The following is a 21739-nucleotide window of genomic DNA, read 5'->3' on the forward strand; positions in this document are numbered from 1 at the left end:
CTACTCGCTCAGTTAAGAGTAAGTACTGCAGCTGTCTGCGCCGCAACTCAAACAAACTCGTTTGACGAGTGCACATACCATTTTACGTGCGTTGCTCGACATGGTCTCTCTAGGCTACAGTGGACTCCCAGTACTTTAGATCTGTCCAGCGTCAGCAGACGACATCCGCTTGAAAGGTGGCTCTGGTCTCAAGCGGTCAACGTGCCGATGGGCATTGAAAAGCTGACGCCGCAGAGATATCTTGAGTGGATTACAGTCCTGTGAAGATAAGCATATGGAACCCAACTGTACGTCTCCACCACCGGTCACCCCGATGAGCGTGCAACTGTGTGGTGCCTAGAATATTCCCTAGGGCAAAGAAACTTACAAATAAAATTCATCCCTGGAGTAACGGCATCGCTCCGGTCATTTCGAGCTTCCAAGCTTTCATGTCGGTGCCATGGGGCCGTGTCACATGGAGTGGCGACCTATTGCCCTCGGCATCCCAGCGCAACCTGGCGAGCCCGATAAGTATGAGACGTCGTTGGGCCTGAGAGCCAGCAACGCTGCGTCCAACATTTCAAGCCTGGTACCGCCGTGCCCGCAAGAACCAGCCACTGCCAGAACACCGTGGAGTACATGGTCGATCAGTGCTATGACCTTGAGCGTGATCCAATCTTTCAAGCAGATCTGCAGTTTTCCGTCCGTGATCTCGCGTTGCTTCTTCGGCAGGCGTCATTTCCTGTCAGCGACTCTACCGCGTAGCCTCCGCACGTTCCACGTTCCTCGTACCTTTGTCCGCCATATAAAAGCCCACCGAGTTCCTCTGATGGCTCCCCGCTCGCCCCCGCCGTGTCCCTCCCTCGTTCCTTCCTTGCGTTCGAACGAGCCATGGCCTTCAGCATCCTGCTCACCCTCTTGGTGGCATGCACTGCTGTCGTCGGTGTTCCCACAGGTCAGACTGGCCTCGACGACGACATGATTGCCAAGGTAAAAGCCAACTTGGCACAAATTGCCACTCATAGGTGTGTAATCGCATTCCACTTGTCTTTGAACATCTCCGCTAACACCCTCACCAGTTGGGAGATAGGAACAGAGTTAGAGACACTCCTGGAGCTTGAATCGCCGGAGCTGTCGGTCTTTGGTGGCACTATCCCTCCGCCCAGGGTGTTAGCATCGGATAGTACTGCGTCCGACGTGATCACGAAGGCGTCCGAGTAAGCATGTCTAGGTCGTGCTTTGTCTCTCGGAGATCTCACTGATATTCGTCCCGTTGCAGGATCGTGGGCAATGACACTGATACCGCCGGCCCACTCATCGACGGCGACGGCGCTGTTGGGGACCCCGCCAGTACGTGCTTTGCTATCTAACTGCGCCGCGTGATACGCTAAACGCCCGCGAAGGTCTTGGTGTGCCTGTGCTGCTTGCGAATTGGACCCGCAGTGACCCCAAGTTCTCTGTCGCGGCGTCGAATCAGCTGAGCTACCTTCTGAACGATGCTCCACGCACTGAAGACGGTGCGATCTCACACCGCGCGGACCAGGTCCAGCTCTGGTATGTTTCCTGCCGTAAACAACGTTCTACTGACGTCGAGTCTGACCTCGAACAGGGCCGACTTCGTGTACATGGCACCTCCTTTCATTGCCTACTATGGGGCACTCCAGGGCGGCAGCACTGGCTATGATCTACTCCAGTTGGCCTATACGCAGTGCAAGCTCTATCGACAGTACTTGAAGGACGACAGCGGTCTATGGCAGCACATCATTCTTGGCAGCGGGACCGACGCCACGCACTGGGGAACAGGTACGGCCCATCCGAACATCGTGCCCGAGCATCGTCGGCTCACTGTTCCGTAGGCAATGCCTGGGCTGCTGCGGGCATGCTCCGTGTTCTCGAGACGATCCGTCGCTCGAGCGAAGCCGACAACATGCTGTCTGAGCGTCTAGAGTTGACGTCTTGGATCAACGAGATCCTCACGCATGCTTGGAATTATCAGGTAAGTCAGGCAGGGCCGCGGATATTTGTTCGGTGATACTGCGCAGTAGATCGCTTACGGCACATTGTCCCGCGCAGCAAACGAACGGCACGCTGCTCAATTGGATCGACCAGGCGGACTCCTTCCCGGACTCCTCCAGTACTGCCCTCCTTGGGGCGGTCACGTACCGCATGGCGGCGCTCACTGGCGACTTGACCCACATCTCCTCGGCCAACGACGCATTTGATGTCATCAAGGCGAGCTTAACAGACGACGGTTGGCTCTTGAACACTGTGGACCCCCTTACCTTCAACACGCCTTCCGCGTCGGGCAGCTACAGTCCCGAAGGGCAGGCGTTTGTCCTCCTGCTGCACAGTGCATGGCGGGACTATGCCGCGACGTTCGAGCGCAGATGAGCCTCGTGCCGATGCCGTGGCTATCACTAGAGTTGCTCAAGCACCTCGCTCAGCAACGTTTCCTTTGGTCTTTCTCGTGAGTTATTGATATACTAGCTGGGTGCTTGTATCGTTATCTACGAGCCAGTGTATCACGCTACCGAGGCTGGTACGGGCTGCTCAGGGCAGGAGAAACCGTGTACGATATGTATGTCCGAGTGGATGACGTTTTTGCAATGCGAATTCACGATGATGACGATTATTTGCGAGGCGGTCGACTCGGGATGTTCCAAGTCCAACACGGAGGTACTTAGGCAAGAGAAGATCGCAGGACCAATGAGGAGGTGTTTAGCTGACTAAGCGGGGGCCAGCCCGATCTGGGTGTGATGTGGGCGGGGCGGGAGGCGCGCAGGGGGGGATGGCTGGCAGGGTAGCAACGGACACGGTTCTTGCTTGCGTCCAGCCTGGAGAGCCCGCCTGCACGGCCGCCCTGCTCGCAGAGCACGATGCCCGGGATGTTCGTCCTCCTGTCATTTCTCGCGTCCCTCCTCCTCTTATGCCTCTGCTTCCCGTCTGTCTGGGCATCGATAACGGGTGGAGATGAGTTCCTCGATGCACACGAAGCCGGCCTTGCGGTCGTTGCCTCCCGTAAGTCCCATGTCCCACCCTCCCGCTACCTCCGTCTCCCGTCCCGTGCTCCATCTCTTCTCCTCTCGTGCTGCGGTATCTGAGCCTGAGCGACCTCCAAATAGGAACTCCGTTCAGGGAGAGTGGACCCCCGGCATGCATGGCGAAGCTAATCATGCTCAGGTACAAGGTCAGTGCTCCTCCCCGTTGCCGCGAGGTTGCCCCGCGTCGAGGCTGACTGTTTTGTTCTTTTGTGCTCGCGCTCGTGTTCCATGCTGCTTCCGTGTGTGCCATGCCTGTGCAGCTGCAGCAGGACAACACGCGACGGCAGAAAAGCCATGGCCACGCCCGTCGAGCCTCGCGCACGTTCAACGTCTCCCCGGCACGTCCGCCACGCACCGTTCCATGGGGTGTCCGGATGGGCCGCGGGTATGGAAAGCAAAACTATTGACTGTATACCACCACTACATTACTAGATGCTTGGGCGCCGCTGCTTGGCTTGGGCTTAGGTTCTTCTGTTTGTATACCCAGAGTCGACTCATACCTGTTGTTCGTTGTTGTTCCGGCTAATGGACGTCTGGGTTTCGCTGACCGACGTGTGCTGTAATGCCACTGAGTGTGTGACGGCGTCAAGTTGGTGTGGCGAGAGGGAAATATCCAGGTTCAGGATGCTCTTCGCACCCTTGTCCAAGATAACTCCGATATATATACTGTGCGGCGGACTACTACATGTGACTGGATCCTACAAAGCGGCATACATGATTACATATCGACATGGATGAGCATACACAAATAGCAACGAGCGAATAGGATAGCGTAGATGAGTCATGGCATGGACGTCTGCGGCCTAGTTTCCAAACTTGCTTCGTTTGCTGAAGCTGGGCACCGCGCTGAGCATGCTGGCTTGCTTGGTCACCGGCTTCGGCTTGGCTGCTCCGGACGAGGAGGCAGTCCGCGGTCCCTTGAACGAGCCGTTTCCTCCCTTCGTCTTTCCGTGACCAGTGACAGCCACGGAGCTCCCCGCACTGCGCCCGATAATTGCACCTGTGCGCGTCGAGGCTTCTGTCCTGGCCCATTGTCTCAATTGCGCAGAGGTGGTGCTGTCAATGACATTGGACTTGGCCTACAACCGCGATGAGCGTTGCACAAGCTTCAAGTGACGCAACGCAACTTACCTGGAGGGCGCCAGACGCCACATTGGGACGGCGCGGGTTGGGTGCTTCAGCCGAGACCTCCCTAACGCGGCTCTCGAGTCTCATCTCTTCCTCATCGTCCAGATCTCTGTCTGCCCAGGAGACGTCCTCCGGGTCGAACACTCGGGCCTGTAGGATGTCGATCAATGTCCGCAAGGTCAGACAAGTGATCAACCTACCTGATCACCTTGATCTGCAAAGGCGAGCATTTCCTCCCGCAATTGCGCAGCGGAGACTGACATCGGTGCCTCCTCACCCTCCCCGTCCTCTCCTTCCGCACCCCCGTCTATATCCATACTGTCATCCTCCTTACGCAAGAAGGCAAGCTCTTCGCCATCGTCAGCCATATTAACGCTATACGCTTGAGCGAACGCTTTGGTATCCGGGTCCTTTTCTGTTAGGATGTGAGCTATGATGTGAGCTATCGTACGCAGTCAATCGCTACGTACCAAGCGCCTCAATGGTCTGAGGATTCTTCTTCACCTTCTTGAACTTGGCGCCGGCGTTCCAACCCCCCTCATCTTCCGACTCGCTATCGCTGAGGTCGAGCCCTCGTTTCCCGCGCTTAGTACGAAGTTTACCCTGAACGGCTTCAAGGTGAACCTTCTCGATAGCCTTGTCATCCGCCTCCTGGTGTTCGCTGATAACAGAACGACTCAGCTGACGATCACTCCCACAGCTCTTGAGTAAGTCACTCACCGGACTTTCTCCAGAACCTTTTCTTCGCCGAGGGTCTTGTCGTCCATCTCCTTGTCGTCGACAAGCTCCTCCAAGATACGGTCCTGGTCCTCGCCGTCATCGTCATCGTCGTCGTCGCCCTTCACCTTCTGCGGGCCAAACCCGAAACCTGCCTCCTCGTCGGACTCCTCTGCCTCGCCCTCGATGAACTCCGATTTGTTCAGCTTCGTCTGTTTCACTGCCTTTGGAGCCTTGAGGCGCTGGAGAATATCGAACACGTTCTGCCTTATTCGCGGCGCCTCCAACACAGGTTCAGGAGATATGGTACGCTTGCGCAGCCGTCGGGCGCGTGAGGGGAGATCGTCGTCGTCGTCATCGGGGTCTTGCGAGAAGAGATCTCCAAGAGGCTTGCGCAGGGAGGACAACACGCTCCGTGGTGAGGAGAATCGCACGCCAGAGTTGAGATGAAGAGGCGTCTTGGAAGAGTAAGGGCTGACCAGGGGTGGCCGCGTCTGCGTTAAGAAGCTACCACCAGGCGTGAATATCTGCAATGAATGCAAAAATCGACCACCTCACCCATTAGCGTCCACATACATTTCGGGCTCCTTCTGCGCATTGGCCTGCTCTTGAAGGGCGATCTGCTCCTGCTCCTTCTCGAAGATCTCGTCAGCCTTCTTACGCCAAGTACTGCTGACGTCCAGGGCGGCCTGGAGCCCAGGCTCCGCGGTGAGCGCGATGTCGTCGTCGTCTTGGGCCGCCTTAAGCTGATCGAACCCACGAGCGTCCTACGTGCACGTCAGCAAATACTTGGAGGCGTAATGTCCCTGCAACATACCCCTTCTTGCGTGAAGAATTGGGAGAATCCACCACCGCCGATGCCTCCACCCAGACCCCCACCAAGGTCCAGAGCCTCAGCCAAAGGAGTAGGACTCGTAGAGCGCGCAGACGCCTTGCCTTTGCCCTTATTCGTGGGCGACAACGAGAAGGCAGGCTCGAGGCCGCTTCCTGCTCCGAGGTTAACAGGTGACGATTCCAGGCTTCCGCTCTCCATGCCAGGACCCGCGAGTCGCAGCGGAGGTCCAGGAGTGAACGCAAAGGGATCATCGTCTTCGGCTGGGAGTTCCTTAAGTGGGGAGCGGACACCATCAGGTGCACCACGTCCAACCGACCCAGAAGGCGATCCCGCGATTTCCGAAGCGAAGAGAGAACCAAAGCGATTGAGGCGAGCAGGGGACTGAACCGCGATGACGGTGTTCTCCTTGTCCTCGCCGCGATCGAAGCTGAGCAAGGCATCGTTCTCCTTGTCCGTACCATCTTCTGTCCGTGTACCGTCAGTGAGATCGCCAACAGATGTGATGGAGTTGCGGTGCGCTAGTGAATGTGCCTGCGTGTCCGGAGAATGCGACCCACGAACCCAGGTGGAGTCGCGAACCAACTTGCGGCCCCGGCTGGGCTGCGGTGGTGGATGGTTCTCTGCGCCGTCTTCCTCGTCGTCGTCCGACTCGATCGTAGCTCTGGCCCGACGCTGAGGGTGACGGGGAACGTTGAAAGGGTTTTCCTCGTCATCTTCGTCGTCTGCCTGAGCACTAGCGTCTTCGTGAGAAGGACCAGGTGCGCGGTCCCCTGCGTCGGATTGTCGAGCATCCTCGTCTCCATCTTCGTTCATCGCCTCGTGCTCGTCAGGTCTCCAATCCTCATCATCTTGATCGCTGTCTACCACCTCCGCAGCGGCTTTCCGCGCCTCGCGAGCTGACCGCCGTTTGTCGAGTACGTCTTGTAGCGAGGAAATGGGGTTGGCCGCAGGCGCAAGCGCTTCCTTCATCTTCCCGCCGTGACGCTTCCACTCCTCCTGTTTCTGCTGCCTCATCGTACCCGCCTGTTCGTCCGCCTTCGTGAGCAGGTACGAGAGCAGGGCTTTCGGCGGTATCGTGGCCTCCGATTTCCTGTTGTCAGATTCCGTCTCGAACTTGGACTTGGCGGCCGCCTTCAGTGCGGCTGCTACTTCCTTCTCGTCCATCATTGCACGTTCCCGTCGCGCACTTGACCCAGCTGCATCAAGCTGTTTCTTGGAACCAGCAGAGGGAACTTCACCACGGGCAATCGCCCCTCGACGTGCCTGTGCCTCGTCCCGAGCGACAGTCTTCATGTCATCCACAATCACGATGCCAATGTCGTCGTCATCATCAGCAACAGTGTTAGCCCGTTGCTCTGCCACCACTTTCAGCTTGAACTCTCGTAAATTCCACGGTCCCTTTTTGGCCTCACGCTGCTGCTTGTCGAGTTCCTGGAAATCGGGCATATCTGCGTCCGAGTCCGAGCCTGAATCCATCTCGCCGAGGGATCCACGAGAATCGAATGAGGCCTCTGTGGGCTGCGACTTCGATGCTCGGCGAATCGGTTCAGGAAGTCTTGAGCGCGGTGAAGAGAATGACTCAATCGGATCCGTCGGTGGAGTACGGGATCGCTGTAGCTGTTGTACTTGAGGCTTCAACCTAATGATTGCATTCGCCGTGAATCATCACGCAACAAGCAATGTTCAACGCAGGACTTACTGTTGCTTGAGCTCCGACAGAGAAAACTTGTTCTGCCGAGGCGCAGGCGCGATTGATGCTGATTGCTGTACAGTGAGCCGCACCGTGGCCTTCTTCGTCTCCGCTATCTCCTTCTTCGTGGGTCGCTATCGTTCGGAGTCAGGAGACGTGGTCTTACTTCAGTATCTGAACGGAGGACTGACTCTAACTTTAGTGCGCTTCTCTACACCTTGACTCTTCTTTTGACCGACAGTGCCACGCGCCTTCGTGGCCCGAGAATCGCCCACGGATTGGTCACCGCTGTCGTAACGGAGTGGTTCTAAGGCCTTTGCCTTGCCCTTGCCTGTCTTAGGAGGAGGCATCTCGATGGACGTAGGAGGAGTGGGAGACGAACGTGACCTCGACGTTCCGAGATAATCACGCGGGGACTGGGGAGTAGATGGGCGTTCAGCGTAGTCGGATTCGTAGCCTGAAGCAGGGAGAGAATCAGGTTTGGGAGGCGAGGAGGACAGAGCCACTGAGGGCGCGGCCGGAGAGGAGTGGGTCAAAGAGGATAGTGAGCCACCGAACACGTCGGCTGCACTATGATCTCGATTGGAAGGCGTTGTTGGACGCGTCGGCGACACTTCCATGGAATCTCCATCGAGCTTTCCGGTGGAGTCGTTGTCGTCCGCCCAGTAGCTATCATCAATCGCCTTTAGCTTGTCCTTCCATCCATACCGATAGAAGCGATGGTGGGCACTAGAGTTTTCCCCTCCCGATGCCTGCCCACCGACAGGAGACGCGTTTGACGCGTCTGGAGAGTCCGAAACTGGTGGAACATCAAAGTCCACACTAGTGGAAAGGGAGAAGTCATAATCATCGCGCGAATCAATGCTGTTATTGGCGGCCTCGTCGAAGGAAGAGCCGTGGTCAGACGTGGCTCGTCGTCCGTAGGTTCGACGGGCCCGCACGATGCGGGGGGAAGACGGAGATGACATGACGCGTAAAGATGGAAAGAGCAATGTGCAAGGAGTAGAGTGTGGTCGCCGCGCAGGATGGGGTGGCCCGACGAGCTGGACAACGAGCTCGATGGTGAGGGTCTGTTCGACGACGCGGGCGACTCAGCCTCGTCACACTTCCCCGCAAGCGCGCGTACTGGTGTGACGCAACTGTGACGAGCGCGTTTTTGGAAACTCAGGCACTTGGGCGCTCCAATGACAAATGCGACAGTAACTAGTCCCTCAGGATGAATTTGTGATACTGTTCCAACTTCCTAACGACACCTCCATGTTGAATTCACGTTGTACGAACCTATTATTAATGACCACGAAAGGGCACGCTGACTGTGTACTTGTGGTTTCTGGCTCGAGCCCAATCGCCTGGCTCGGAAACTTGGGTCGCGTCATGAGCACTGGGCTGTATAGATTTCACCTCAAAGGCCGATACGCATACCTCACGCATTATTTTTTCAACTCATCTGTCCCAAGGGACAGGTGTTGGATGGGACTGGGTGAGCGGTCATGCCGACAGCTCCTACTCAGATTCCATCAACCGATCCAATGACCCGATACAATCTTCTAGCGCCGTGCTCCAAATGCGGATGTACTGTACAGTTTCTTCAGCCACAACCGCCCTGCCTGCAAGAATCTATCGAACGGTCCTCGACGACACCGACGCCCTCAAGACCCCCCTTCAAAATGAGGTGAGCATGACAGTGTGTCTCGTGAAGTGCCCACAGAAGCTGACAATGATGTTCATAGTCACCGTAAGGTTCGTACAGAGTACCATAGCTCTTGGACAACCCCATTCATATCATACACCGTAGTACGAAGCCCCCCGTCACGGCTCTCTTGGTTTCCTGCCCCGGAAGCGTGCTGCGCGCCACCGTGGAAAGGTCAAGGCGTTCCCCAAGGTACGTTTCTGAACTGTCGGCGGAAGGAAGGGGGATTGAGCATTGTCGCGGGATAGGATGACCCCAAGAAGCCCGTCCACTTGACGGCTGTTATGGGCTACAAGGCCGGTATGACGCACGTCGTTCGCGATCTAGACCGTCCTGGTTCCAGTGAGTAGCAACTTGTGTGTGCGTTTCGCGAGCAGAGACCAACAAGTATCATAGAGATGCACAAGCGCGAGGTTGTGGAGGCAGTCACGATTGTCGAGACGCCGCCGATGATTGTTGTTGGTGTTGTTGGCTACGTCGAGACTCCTCGCGGTCTCCGCACTCTTACCACGGTCTGGGCTTCTCATCTTTCGGACGAGCTCAAGCGTCGGTTCTACAAGAACTGGTACCGCTCCAAGAAGAAGGCGTTCACCCGCTACGCCAAGAAGCACGCCGAGGATGGTGGCAAGTCCATCGCCCGCGAGCTCGAGCGCATCCGGAAGTACTGCACCGTCGTTCGTGTCCTCGCGCACACCCAGATCCGCAAGACCGGCCTCTCCCAGAAGAAGGCCCACCTCATGGAGATCCAGGTTAACGGTGGCTCTATCGCGGACAAGGTTGAGTTCGCGCACGGCCTGTTCGAGAAGCCGATTGAAGTCAGCACCGTCTTCGAGCAAGACGAGGTTATCGACGTCATTGCGGTCACGAAGGGTCATGGTTTCGAGGGTGTCACTCACCGTTGGGGCACCAAGAAACTTCCTCGCAAGACGCACAAGGGTCTCCGCAAGGTCGCCTGTATCGGTGCATGGCACCCTTCGAAGGTCATGTTCTCCGTCGCCCGTGCTGGTCAAAGTAAGTACCTGCTCACACAGTCCGAAGAGATCGGGGACTGACGACCCTGTATAGACGGCTACCACCACCGTACGGAGCTCAACAAGAAGATCTACCGTATTGGCCGTGGTGAGGATGATGGCAACGCTTCGACGGAGCATGACATCACCAAGAAGACCATCACGCCCATGGGTGGCTTCCCTCACTACGGTATCGTCAAGAACGACTACCTCATGCTGAAGGGCTCCATTCCTGGTACCAAGAAGCGTGTTGTCACCATCCGGAAGTCGCTCATGGTCCACACTTCTCGCCGGGATCTCGAGAAGGTCCAGCTCAAGTTCATCGATACCTCGTCGAAGTTCGGCGTAAGTCTTTGGTCTGGCATGGCACCCAAATGCATCACTAACACTCTGTCATATAGCACGGTGCGTTCCAGACGTTCGAGGAAAAGGCCGCGTTCTTGGGAACGCTCAAGGCCCGGGCTTGATCTGCTATTACCTCCGTACTTACTACTACTCGCTTTACCGTTATGCTGCATTGTCCACGCTATGCTTTGTATCCCTCCATGACATGACACGCTCCCTGGCTATGAAGCATCTACGGTTGTACACCAGCCGCAACTCCGTGTGATCTTGTTTTGTGACGAAAGTCTTAGGGCCGATCGTTGGGAAGAGGAACGAGAGACTGAGTCGGCCGGCCGGCGTGGCTCGCGGGCCAATCAGAAGTCGAGCATTTAAAGAAGCGCCCGTTCACGGACGAAAAAGTGAGTGCCGCTGGCGCGCGAGACAGAGAGCTGTTCTCGACCACACGCCGCACGCGTCCATCATCTTCGGACTAGTCAGACACGCTTGTCTGGACCCCTGCATCGTGCGCAACGGTACGTTCGACTCGATCGTAGCTTGAAGCTGTCCACTCATGTAGCCATGTTTCCAGGAGGCGGTAGTACAACAGCACGCTGGCGCGTCATTGCGCTCGTAGACTCCGTGGTGCTGGTTTGTCGTGTCGCGGTGCGTGTCTCTTACATCGTGTGGGTACCAGAAAGTCTGAGATGTGTCGGCCGGCAGGATGACTGCTCATTGCATTGATGCTCAGAGCGTCCTCTCTGGGCCTCACGTTCACTCATGGGATATCGCGCTTTCCTCTTCAACGTCACCGCTTTCTGCACAAGCAGCTCGCTCATGACTCCCCGTTGTACCACTTCGGCGCCCCACGTTTACACTCAACGACGAAGACTGAAGTTGAAGAGACGATTGCGATGGTCGCTGGCACGTCCCATTCCCACTTTCCTCACACACCCCATCCTATCGCCCTCCCCGAGGAGGATAGTCCGCCACATGAAGGCCGACCGCAGGCTACGGCATCCCAACACCGCAGCCACAGACCACGGAACATGACCTCGATCGCTGTACCTCCCTCGCAGAGCCGAGGTGCCCGGAAGACGGCACCTCCGCGATACATGCACAGTCGGTGGGGGTATGAGGAGCATGCCCGTCGACGGGTCTTGTATGACAAACTGGCCGGAGCAGCTGGTTTAGAAGAGGCGTGGCTAACCTACCAAGCACTCCTTAACGAACGACCTCCCCATGTGCAGCAGATTATCCCCGAAAAGTATCTCCACTCCCTCGCTGCGCGACTTATAGCCCGCACCCGATGGCGACCGTCGGAGAAGACACGCGATCAGACAGTCTTCCATCGTCTTCTTTCTGTCCTCAACACGCTCTACTATTCCGGGGGACAGGTCCGGCTGTGGGAGTGGAATGCCTTGATAGAGTGCTCCGGGAAGGCATCGGGCTCGCGGGATACGAGGTCGGGTAACTTCTTCTCGGCGCTCAGCATCCTTCGAGACATGGAGGCAAACCGGCCCCCCGGTTCGTCTCTTTCTGGTGGTCGATATGTTCCCCAGGAAGACCACTGTCGCGTCGCCTCCAAGCCCGTCATGCCGGATATCGTGTCTTACACATCGCTCCTCGCTATTGCTGGAAGTACGCTCAACGAAGCCATCATGCGCCAGGCCGATGCCATGCTCGCGTCTTCTGGCTTGCAACCCAACTACGTAACCCACCTTGTCTACCTCCGATACCACAGCTATAGAGGAGAGCTGTCTGGGGTACGGGCAGCCTTCTCTCGCATAGTGACGGGCGGGTTCAAGATCGACATGTACGCGATCAACCAGCTTCTATGGGGGTTTGGGAGGAACGGTCGGCTTGACATCGCCTCTCTCATATACCGTATACTGCGGCACCGTCTCCTCGTGCAGCACAATATGGATCCGAGAGACGACTACGAGAACGCTGTGCGGGAGTTGGACGAGCTAGAGGGGATCACCATTCCTTCCGAGATGAAGCCCGACGCGATCTGCTACTACACCCTCATCCAATGCTACGCCTATCGCGGACACTTCCACCGTTGCATTGAGGTGTTCACCGACATGATGACTTCGCCAGAGCCAGTCACAGGGCCATTGGTGGACATCGACATGGAGGACATGGACATCCTCCCCTCGAATTCGTCACCCATCATCCCGCACCCCGTGTTGCCTATCTTCCGCTCCATCTTCCTCGGCTTCGCACGACATGCACAGCATCCTCATTATGTCCAACGGCGCGGGGCAGCGATCCACTATGGCGAAGCGCATCCGGAAGCATGGTCTCTGGCGCAACTCCGCATCCTCTTCGACCAATTCATCGATCTCCCCAACCTTACAAGGCCCAGCGATCGGACCGTGTACTGGCTGCTATCTGCCTTTGCGATCACCAGTGGGTACGATCGTGATATCCTTCGAAGCGTGTGGGAGAGGTTATCAGGACGATACGGGCATTGGTGGGACGTTCGTGTGGACAAGTTCAGGACCAAGATCTACGCGGAGGAGTTTGACACGGCGTTCTTCGAGCATGTGCGGTTGGCGAGGGATCGGGACGATTGGTCGCGCATTCGAAGGGCATGAGCTGAGCAATGTACACCGAATATATATACGTTATGCAGAAGCCACCCTAATTGGATAATCTATGGTACAGAGTCCATTCATTCACTACAGCGCGTTCGACGAAAAAGAGTATGTGTGAGTTCCGTGGTCACTGGTTCTACTCTAGAAGCAAGTTCCAAGGTCACCGGACTCCACTGCGTGTTCGAGCCTACTTGGAACCCCCATTCGTGGTCCTCCAACGGGCATACTCCTCCCAGGACACGGCACAGATGCTGCTCTGGTACCTCCGCACCTTAATGGCGCGCCGGAGGTCCTCAGAGATGCGGCCGTTCCAACCAGCCTTGCGGATGGCACTGTCTATGGCCTCGATCTTGTCCCAGCCCTGTTCCTCTGCGACCTCGGGGAGGTACGTCGCAGAAAACGTGTGCTTGAGGACGCTACGCGTAGGCAAGGAAGACCCCGAAGAGAGCGGGGAGGGCGCGGACGACGGCGAGGGTGCGATCGGGATGAGGGACGGGTGCGGGAACGTAATGTGAATCCCGTGCACGCCCACAGTCCAGTCAAGGTAGTTCTCTGCGTCCTCGAAGTCCGTCAGGAGGGACACCCTGTGGCGTGGGGGTGAGAACGGGATTGGGGGGAGGGTCGGTCGGAATAAATCCGTGGTAAAGGCAGGAGCGGGGGAAGGTGAGGGGGAGAGCGATGGTCGATGGGCGGATCGACACATCAGGTCAGTACATCGGGCACAAGGATAGGGTACGTACTTGCACTCGAGGTTCTCGAGCTCCCACTCTTCAATCTTCTTGAACCTAGAGTCACGGAACGCACTGATGAGTGCATACTCTGAGAGACCCTCGCGCAGCGGATGGGGCTCAAAGGTGCCGATGCAGCCCCGCAGGCGGTGTGGCTTCCCGGGGCGTGAGGAGCGCGTGTTCCAAGTCACGAAGAGGGGGCTGAAGTAGAAAATGGGGGAACTGTCGTGAGCGATGAGATCCGATGCGCGTGGATGAGGAGCACGCACTACTTGCCGTCCGGGAACTTGGGCGAGACGGGCTTCTTGCGGGTCAGAGCGCAAAAGAGGGTGTCGAAGCAGTAGTAGCAATGTTCCGGTACGCACGCCTGCTCGGCCTCATCTCCGATGGCCTTGGACAGCTCAGACTCGAGGGCGGACATGACGAGGTGAGCTCTAAGCGGAGAGGGGGAGAAGGGAGCGGAAGGAAGAAGGTAGAGCAGTGTTGGGCGGTACTTACTATTCTATGCTTGCCATTTTGGGCGAGCTGTGGCAGACCGGTTGGGAAGGAGGAAATCGAGAGCAGCAACGTCGAGTGCATTGAAACATGAGTGCTACGAGAACCAATCGAACTGTATCACTATGGACATTGTATGTACAATACGATATGCAGTAAAAAGCGATAAATCGGAGAAAGTGACATGAGATACGTAGACAGACAGAATGGGATATCTTGTGGCAGCGTGGCGAGTGGGAGATGTGCGAGAGAGTAGAGAGTCATGGGTCATAATGCGCGTGACAACAAAGGTAATAACATAGAGTCATAAAGTGAAGAAGCAGCGGTAGCATCCAAGCGACCTAGCGCAAGTGGGTAGTAGATATGGCGGATCCGAGGATGAAGGGGGGGGGGGCAAGATCTCGTCTGAAGCGACGAAAGTGAGAGTGAAAGAGCTGCTATGTCTGACAACAACTCCATGACGAGCCCGCAGCTGCGCGAGCCTTTTCGCGGGCTTCCTCCTGGTCTGCCTGGGCTGCCCATACAGGCGTCGCGCTGCTGGAGAGCAGTACGCTATCGCGTCTCTTGATCTCGTTCTCGCGCTCGATTTTGTCTTTTTTCTGGATGATGGCATCAATGAGACTGTCGAAAAGATGCTGAATGCCTGTAGTAACAGCATAAGCGTTCTGCCAAGAGCGGCTCCGTCCAACAATAGCAACATACCGAAGTCATCCTTGGCGGATACCTCGAACAATTCCATGCCCTTCCGCAGTCCCCACTCCTGGTCTTCTCCGTGTTCCGCGTCCTCGTCTTCGTCTTCCGGAAGACTATGACTGCTCCCGTCTCCAATCTCGTTCCAGCCCCCTTGACGGTACCCAAAGCGTGAAGGCGGCGTTGGTCGTGTGCCGGCGGTAGAATTCGAGCGCGGTAACAACAGATCTCCGCTCTTTGCGCGCGGTCGAGTGTAGGCAGAGGTGTTGGAGCGCTTGATAGCGTTTGAACGGGGGTCGTTGAAGGTGGGTTCGGGTTCAGGAGGTGTTGTTGACGTCGGCTTGGTAGATTGTAGGGCCGGCACAGATCGTATACTTGTGAATGAAGTGAAGCGAGGGCGAATGTAGGAGAAGGTAGAAGGCGGGGGTGGAGGCGGAGGCGTTGGCGGGCGGGGCGGTGGAAACCATGTATGTAGCGAGAGACGGGCAAGGTCGGACGTAACCTGGCGGTATTGGTGTAGGTCAGCCTTCGCACCGACGATGTAGATAATGAGGTCGGGGGAGCAATTCTTCTTCAACTCTGCAATTGTCAATGTTGCGATGTCAGATGGAGACCCCCCACGGTTACCGTCCATCAGGAACAATTGAACTCGGGGCTCACCTTCCAACCAGCCGCGGACGTCCTCGAAACTAGAGGCATTTGTTATATCATACAACAACAGAGCAGCGTTCGCGCCGCGGTAGTACATGGGTGCCTGACCACCAGGCGTTAAGTCAGAGGGTGTCAACGGTGGTTGCAACGAAGGGGGGCACGCACCATACTGCGAAATCGCTCCTGGCCTGCCGTATCCCACAGCTGAAGTCTAACCTTGGTGCCGTCGACATTCACTTTCTTGGTGACGAAGAATGCGCCGGTGGTGGAGGTGGTGTTCTTGGGATCGAACTTGCCCTGGGTATATCTGTGGAGGAGACTGGTCTTGCCGACGCCTGCACGACGTGTCAACTTGCGTGCTCGGGGCGAGGCAGGGTAGCGGGGTGCTTCCGGCGGGGCGGCGGAGGACGAAGCGAGAGACGTACCGGTGTTGCCCATGATTACTATCTTAGCATCGACACCCTGGTCATATCTGGCCTTCCTGTAGGGGTCCATACGCGGATACTCCGCCATCATGTTGGAGGACCAGGCAGGGGAGGGGCGGAGCCGCGTAGGCGGGGGGGAAGGCTTTCTGTGTGGCCGGGAAGCAGGACGGATAACGGAGGAGAGAAGGGAGAGAGAGGGAGACACACTTCCTCTATTCAGCCGTTCGCGATGGAGAACCACAACGCCCACGTGCGTCTACCGCCCGGCCACCGGTGCGGTGTAGGCGCCCGAGCGGGTGGCACTGCTCCCAAGACACCGCACGAGTCGGGCCAGCTTCAAGTTCCAAGTTCCTGTGGCCCGGTGGCACATCACACACTTGGCCATCCGTCGCACCATCCCACAGCTGTGTCGTTCGCCGCCTCACACCGGGTCCATATCCAGATGCGTGCCATGAAGAGGGGCATGTGCGCATAATTTTGGTCGTGGTGAAACAGTAATCACATAGTGCTATACACCCATAACGCTCAAGCAGCAGCCCTCAGTCCTGCGCCTGCACGGGGAACTCGAACACAACATCCTTTCCTGTCAGGCGGCGGTAGACCGAGGAGAACGAGTCGAGCTTGTACTCCAATGACGTCGCATCCTTCGCGTCCAGGAAGCTACATATACGTTCCGCTAGTCAGTGGCCACCGCGACCAGGAAGATCAAGAAGGCAATACGTACACCTTGAGCAGTTTTGAGCCGTCAACGGCCACACGCGTCCGCTTGCCAACAATGTCAGTGGGGAAGACAAGGTCCTCAAGGATCTTGTCGTGAACGCTCGTGAGCGTCCGGCTGCGAGGGCGCTTCTGCTGAACACGGGAGGTACGGGTCGGCTTGCGGAGCATCCGTCGCTGCGCAACGAAGACGACGTGACGGTCGGAGAACTTCTTCTCAAGCTCCCGGGTCAGCCTATAGTGCGGGTGAACTGTTAGCCTCGCTCTTCTATGGAATGGCGTATGTGCATGGATTGCGGAGGAAACACACCTCTGCTGGACCTTGTGGAAAGCCTTGAGCTGGGGGACAGGGACGAAGATGACGATGGCCTTCTTGCCGCCGCGGACATCGACCTCACGGGCAGCGGAGATTTGGAGGGGGCGCAGCTCACCCTTGAGCTCGGGCGCGCTGTTCTCGAGATCGATGATAGCCTGCGCGACGGCAGTCTCAGTCTCATCGGGGGCGGTCCTGGGCGCGTTGGCCGTGCGGAAGATCTTGTGCTGAACGGACATCTTGAAGCTTGAGGGGGTCCTGGCAGAGGTGAACCGTCTCTGGTCAGCATCCATGCCATACGCCGCCAATCCATCCCATTCCACCGCGTTTCGCTCTCCCATTTCTTCACTATCCGCTCCGCAACATCCTCTACGTTCCATCCATACAACAGAATAGCATAATAACACTCACCGAGCCTGTCGCCGTCGTCGATAGTGTGTCCGTTGGTGCCTTGGGCGGATATTTTGGAGAGCGCTCAGCTGCCTGGCTGGGAAATGTGACAAACAGTGCCAAATTTACGAAACGAACAATGGGCGCTTACTACTTCCGTTGAGTTCTCGGCGACCGTGTGCCTCGAGCTTTCTGTTCTGTCTCCTCCATCAACAACACTGTCTGTCTCGGATGTCTAGAAGAACAATGGTGTATGATACAGTTGAAGGCTTATAGTCGCTTATACACATGAGGCGTCCTACGAATTCTGTTCTCTGGTCTTCTTGAAATCCTCGACCCACTTCTGCTCCTCCTTGCCCTTCGGAAGCACGACAAACGACAATGTTCCGTCATTCATCTCAATCCCATCAACCGGCTCCCCATCCTTCGCCTTGGCGGCCTTACAGACGTCCCGGAGTGTCATCTTCTTCCCGATCTTCAGCAACCTCCGCCGTTTAGTCCACCCGAAGACCACCAGGTTTCCATCGACGTACTCTCCCTTTTTGTCCCATTCTGGCTGCGGCGAATTTGGCGGAAACATGGCGCTGAGGTGTGCGGAGAAGGGAGTGTCTTCATGGAAGTGTGAAATGAGGTCGGTCGTGGCATATTGAGGGTACATGAAGAGGACGGGGAAGATCATAGAGCTGTTCGTCGAGTCCTCGGGATCGAAGTGTGGCTCGTAGGGGGTCGAAGTGACGTTGTCAGGTACACGGTTCACAATGATATTCCGTTCCTACATATCGGTGAGCTCGAGATGCCATGCACCAGACGGAACGACGTACCCTGTATGCAGCCCGCAGACGTTCCTTCTCCAGCTGCTCCTGCCGTATCCTCTCTTGCCGCTCACGCTCCTTACGCTCCTTCTCCCCCTTCAACTTTGCAGCTTTCTCCCTTACGCCCTGTATGCTCTTGTTGTCCTTGTCGAACTGCAAGCATCGGTCGCAGCAGTCCAGGGCCTCGTCGTAGCGTTCCAAAGCGACAAGGGCAAGAGCGGAGCGGTAATATGCCTTGGATGAATGTGCGTTGATGCTGATAGCCTTTGAGCAGTCTCGTAACACAGAGCCGTAGTTCTCTGCGCTATGTCGTCAGGAGCAGCCTCGGGTACAGACAAGACGAGGGGCTCACTCAGTTCTAGATTGCATGCTGCACGATTGCACAGCAGTGCTTCCAGCAGTATCTTGTCCTCAGGCTTTGCGTCCACTCCTTGCGAGTAGAACCCAAGTGCTTCGCGGTATCGCTTGCCCTTGAAGTACTCATTTCCCTGCTCCTTGAAGTTCTGCGCGTTCTCTGGTAGCAATGTGTGAGCAATGGGCTCCTCAAGGATGCCTATGTGCTTCTTACCTACCATCTGGCGTTCCCTCGTGCACGAGAGCCTGCAACGCAGATAATGCTACATCCTCCGAGGAGTCTTCGGGCAAAGACTTCATGAACAAGGGCACATTGTCGAAGGCAGCGAGCTTCTCATCGAGCGGTATCGGTTGGGGAAGGGGAACGTTGTCCTGCGCAGCCATCGCGTATAGAGAAGCCGTAATAATCTTTTGTGATTGCAATGCGCGCAATTCGAATACAAGGGGGTTTGCCCACTGGACAGGAGGACGAAGCTGACGTCTCGGGTGTCGCAAACTTCGAGATTAGACGTCGTGATCGAGAGGATCGGGCGATCTTATCTTATCCTCCCTATGAAGGCATCGAGCGCGCACGTCCCCGGCCCGCCTCCGAAGCTTCGACACTCACGGCCGCGGGAGTCCCGGGGGAACGACTCCGTTCGTGTCTTGTAGACACGACGGCAAGACTGAGAAAATGAAAGTCAACGGACTTCGTGCAGCTCTCAATGCACAGAAGAAGTTCAGATTCAAGGTAAGATCGCGCTGCCTGTATGGGCAGTGCATGGAATCCTGAAGGACGTCCTGTAGGAACCGGAGGGTGCTGTAGACCATCTAGTTGTCGGCGGAGGCAAGTCACACCTGGCGGCCTGGTTACGAATAGTTCATATACTGACTCTTCTCCAGGAGTGGTCGGTCTCGCTGTCGCCCGACGACTGGCGCAAAGGTTTCCTGGGAAATCTACGTACCTCGTCGAGCGACACCATATTGCCGGAGAGGAAACTAGGTCCGCCGGTGGCTGTATGTTATGATAGCCATGATTTGGTACTAATAAAATGCTGCAGCTCTCGAAACTCGGAGGTCATCCATGCAGGTCCGTTAATACTTGCTCGATCAGCTACGTGACTCGATTCACACGTCGATTCACACAGGTCTGTACTATCCTCCCGACTCGCTGAAGACCAGACTCTGTCTCCGTGGACGGGCTCTACTGTACGACCACTGCCGAACCCACAATGTCCCTTACAAGAAGACCGGCAAACTCGTCGTAGCCCGCGAGGAGCAGCGGCCATACATCGAATCCCTCCACGTGAAAGCGCAGCAGTTGCGCTGGCCACCGCATTCTCCAGCATCTTCCCCTGAAGCCGTGGCCTGCCCCACGAAGCTCATAAGCGGGGACGACGCACGCGACCTCGAACCCGAACTCCACAAGAACATCGTTGCCGCCCTCTGGAGCTCAGAGACCGGCATCGTCGATTCGCATACCCTCATGGAGAGTCTGGAAAAGGACATAGCTGACTCGGAGAGCAGCGAACTCGTCTACTCTACCAGAGTTGTTCGAATCGACCCCAGCCGTGAGGATCCCGGATGGGTCGTCCAGCTAGTGACTGGAGATGCAGAGGACGGGGATGCCATGCTCGCGCGGACAGTGATCAACTGCGCAGGGCTCACTGCACCTCTTATCCTCAACGCTATCCTTCCGGAGCAGCAACGGATGCCCATGTACTTCGCGCGAGGTTCCTACGCCTCGTATCGAGGACCGGGGATCAAGCGCGTCTCACACCTCATATACCCATGCCCGGCCGTAGGGAAGGACAGCCACGCGTTCCACTCCCTGGGCACACACCTCACCCTCGACCTGCAGGGGAAGGTCCGATTTGGCCCGGATTTAGACTGGCTCGAACCACCAGAGGGAGAGGAGGACGCAGATTTCTGGCAGAGACACCTTGTGCCCACCGATTCGCGCCTGCAACTGATGTACGAAGCCGTGAAGGAGTACCTGCCTGACGTTGTTCCGGAAGGGTTCCAACCAGACTACTGTGGCATCAGGCCGAAATTGGTGGGGCCCGGCGCGGGCTTCCAAGACTTCGTCTTCCGACGAGACTACGCAAACGGGGAGAAGGAAGGCGAACTCATCAGCTTGCTAGGAATCGAAAGTCCGGGTTTGACCTCTAGTCTTGCAATAGCAGAGTACGTCGTGGATGATATGATGGGCGCGGGGCATGTATAAAAGATCTGTACTGTTTACACACGAATCACTACCCCGAGGAGGATGCTCGAGCTTATCCCCGCGCAGTGATCTTCGGTTGCCACGCCTCGTACTTGGGTCGGGTGGTGTTGTATGTCTTGAAAGCACCCCGGGTACCGGTGAGGTTCTCGACCCATGGCTAGGGAGGAGGGCATGAAAAAGGGAGGTGAGGAGCAACTAGCAGATGAGGACATACCGCTTTCCATGGAGGCGACAAGTTCTGGACAACCCTATCCTCGGTCGGAGGGTCTTTGCGGATGTGGTGCAGCCATGAGTGCCACTCGGGGGGTACTTGCGTAGCGTTGTAATCGTGCTATAGGTAGGAAGAATCGGCATGTTTATTCCTCCAATGCAAGGTTTCGTGTCAACGCACCTGAGAGAAGTCCACCCAGCGGTGACGTCCTGAAAGAGGTATGAGTGTAAGTACTCTACATAGGGCCATGTTCCACATACCAGGAACCTCCTCCTCAGGGTTCAGGTTCTCGAAGTAGCGGTTACCGAACCTGGGCGCAAGCTAAATAACATGGATAGTTGGAAAGGGTGATGTTTGCGTACTGATCCTTGCCGACGAGTCGTCCAGACTTCGCATCACCAATGTACTGCATCTGATGCCACCATTCCCGAAGACCGACACGGCGAATGGAGCGGATAGTCCGCGCCAGGGAGACCATGGTTGTGTAGGAGCTGAAGAGGACTGTACTGGCAGCGCGCTCACCGCTGCTCCCGCCGTTCTCCGCCAACGCCCGATTACGTAACGGACGATACCAAACTACCACGGCCGGCGTCTCGCGACTATCTCCTTCTGCAACGTGCAACGACCTCAATATACAAGCCATCTACATGTCTATGGCTGTATGAGCCGAAATTCGGGGCCCATAGAGATGTGCTACGGACTAAGTATCCGTTGGAGGCTGATTTTGGCTCCC

The 21739-nt window shown here is 56.6% G+C and overlaps 11 protein-coding genes across 11 annotated transcripts; 6 read left to right on the forward strand and 5 right to left on the reverse strand.

Moving 5' to 3' along the window:
• Positions 1–547: 547 nt before the first annotated feature.
• Positions 548–2645, forward strand: L226DRAFT_529474 (uncharacterized protein). The gene is made up of 7 exons (XM_067679609.1): positions 548–1004; positions 1059–1196; positions 1259–1329; positions 1383–1533; positions 1589–1782; positions 1836–1975; positions 2053–2645. The coding sequence occupies exons 1-7, from the start codon at positions 871–873 to the stop codon at positions 2368–2370; spliced, it is 1146 nt and encodes a 381-aa protein (XP_067541594.1). The 5' UTR covers positions 548–870; the 3' UTR covers positions 2371–2645.
• Positions 2611–3564, forward strand: L226DRAFT_127120 (uncharacterized protein). Its single transcript, XM_067672234.1, has 4 exons — positions 2611–2663; positions 2721–2997; positions 3102–3166; positions 3281–3564. Exons 2-4 carry the CDS (start codon positions 2856–2858, stop codon positions 3425–3427), a joined length of 354 nt encoding a protein of 117 aa, XP_067541595.1. The 5' UTR covers positions 2611–2663; positions 2721–2855; the 3' UTR covers positions 3428–3564.
• On the forward strand, positions 3431–3790 carry L226DRAFT_127239 (uncharacterized protein). Its single transcript, XM_067672235.1, has one exon. The coding sequence runs from the start codon at positions 3546–3548 to the stop codon at positions 3756–3758; it is 213 nt and encodes a 70-aa protein (XP_067541596.1). The 5' UTR covers positions 3431–3545; the 3' UTR covers positions 3759–3790.
• L226DRAFT_529476 (uncharacterized protein) lies at positions 3615–8364 on the reverse strand. Its single transcript, XM_067679610.1, has 9 exons — positions 7582–8364; positions 7400–7524; positions 5683–7339; positions 5424–5632; positions 4869–5372; positions 4619–4809; positions 4349–4563; positions 4152–4298; positions 3615–4099 (listed from the first exon to the last, which is right to left on the reverse strand). The coding sequence occupies exons 1-9, from the start codon at positions 8356–8358 to the stop codon at positions 3824–3826; spliced, it is 4101 nt and encodes a 1366-aa protein (XP_067541597.1). The 5' UTR covers positions 8359–8364; the 3' UTR covers positions 3615–3823.
• Positions 8365–9012: 648 nt separating this feature from the next.
• On the forward strand, positions 9013–10618 carry L226DRAFT_529477 (60S ribosomal protein uL3). Its single transcript, XM_067679611.1, has 7 exons — positions 9013–9062; positions 9121–9130; positions 9186–9272; positions 9329–9422; positions 9477–10091; positions 10146–10435; positions 10492–10618. The coding sequence occupies exons 1-7, from the start codon at positions 9058–9060 to the stop codon at positions 10555–10557; spliced, it is 1167 nt and encodes a 388-aa protein (XP_067541598.1). The 5' UTR covers positions 9013–9057; the 3' UTR covers positions 10558–10618.
• A 249-nt stretch (positions 10619–10867) lies between these two features.
• Positions 10868–13108, forward strand: L226DRAFT_127403 (uncharacterized protein). Its single transcript, XM_067672236.1, has 3 exons — positions 10868–10947; positions 11004–11077; positions 11135–13108. The coding sequence occupies exon 3, from the start codon at positions 11155–11157 to the stop codon at positions 13012–13014; it is 1860 nt and encodes a 619-aa protein (XP_067541599.1). The 5' UTR covers positions 10868–10947; positions 11004–11077; positions 11135–11154; the 3' UTR covers positions 13015–13108.
• Positions 12982–14163, reverse strand: L226DRAFT_477233 (AMMECR1-domain-containing protein; the record flags this gene model as incomplete). Its single annotated transcript, XM_067676742.1, has 3 exons — positions 12982–13598; positions 13755–13943; positions 14012–14163. 3 exons carry the CDS (start codon positions 14161–14163, stop codon positions 13202–13204), a joined length of 738 nt encoding a protein of 245 aa, XP_067541600.1. The 3' UTR covers positions 12982–13201.
• Positions 14164–14289: 126 nt separating this feature from the next.
• L226DRAFT_529480 (ras-domain-containing protein) lies at positions 14290–16211 on the reverse strand. Its single transcript, XM_067679612.1, has 5 exons — positions 16004–16211; positions 15744–15913; positions 15588–15681; positions 14940–15506; positions 14290–14880 (listed from the first exon to the last, which is right to left on the reverse strand). Exons 1-5 carry the CDS (start codon positions 16092–16094, stop codon positions 14675–14677), a joined length of 1128 nt encoding a protein of 375 aa, XP_067541601.1. The 5' UTR covers positions 16095–16211; the 3' UTR covers positions 14290–14674.
• Positions 16212–16362: 151 nt separating this feature from the next.
• Positions 16363–19073, reverse strand: L226DRAFT_498965 (40S ribosomal protein S7). The gene is made up of 7 exons (XM_067677697.1): positions 18808–19073; positions 18588–18749; positions 18245–18534; positions 17761–18195; positions 17031–17272; positions 16728–16955; positions 16363–16663 (listed from the first exon to the last, which is right to left on the reverse strand). The coding sequence occupies exons 1-7, from the start codon at positions 18971–18973 to the stop codon at positions 16543–16545; spliced, it is 1644 nt and encodes a 547-aa protein (XP_067541602.1). The 5' UTR covers positions 18974–19073; the 3' UTR covers positions 16363–16542.
• Positions 19074–19262: 189 nt separating this feature from the next.
• On the forward strand, positions 19263–20795 carry L226DRAFT_452484 (NAD dehydrogenase; the record flags this gene model as incomplete). Its single annotated transcript, XM_067675065.1, has 5 exons — positions 19263–19319; positions 19376–19419; positions 19449–19571; positions 19630–19658; positions 19717–20795. The coding sequence occupies 5 exons, from the start codon at positions 19263–19265 to the stop codon at positions 20793–20795; spliced, it is 1332 nt and encodes a 443-aa protein (XP_067541603.1).
• Positions 20586–21508, reverse strand: L226DRAFT_498968 (NDUFA12-domain-containing protein). The gene is made up of 5 exons (XM_067677698.1): positions 21369–21508; positions 21267–21316; positions 21187–21215; positions 21010–21126; positions 20586–20952 (listed from the first exon to the last, which is right to left on the reverse strand). Exons 1-5 carry the CDS (start codon positions 21482–21484, stop codon positions 20848–20850), a joined length of 417 nt encoding a protein of 138 aa, XP_067541604.1. The 5' UTR covers positions 21485–21508; the 3' UTR covers positions 20586–20847.
• Between the last annotated feature and the right edge of the window lie 231 nt (positions 21509–21739).

The sequence above is a fragment of the Lentinus tigrinus genome (assembly GCF_003813185.1).
Source record: "Lentinus tigrinus ALCF2SS1-7 unplaced genomic scaffold L226scaffold_2, whole genome shotgun sequence".
NCBI classification, from domain to species: Eukaryota; Fungi; Basidiomycota; class Agaricomycetes; order Polyporales; family Polyporaceae; genus Lentinus; species Lentinus tigrinus.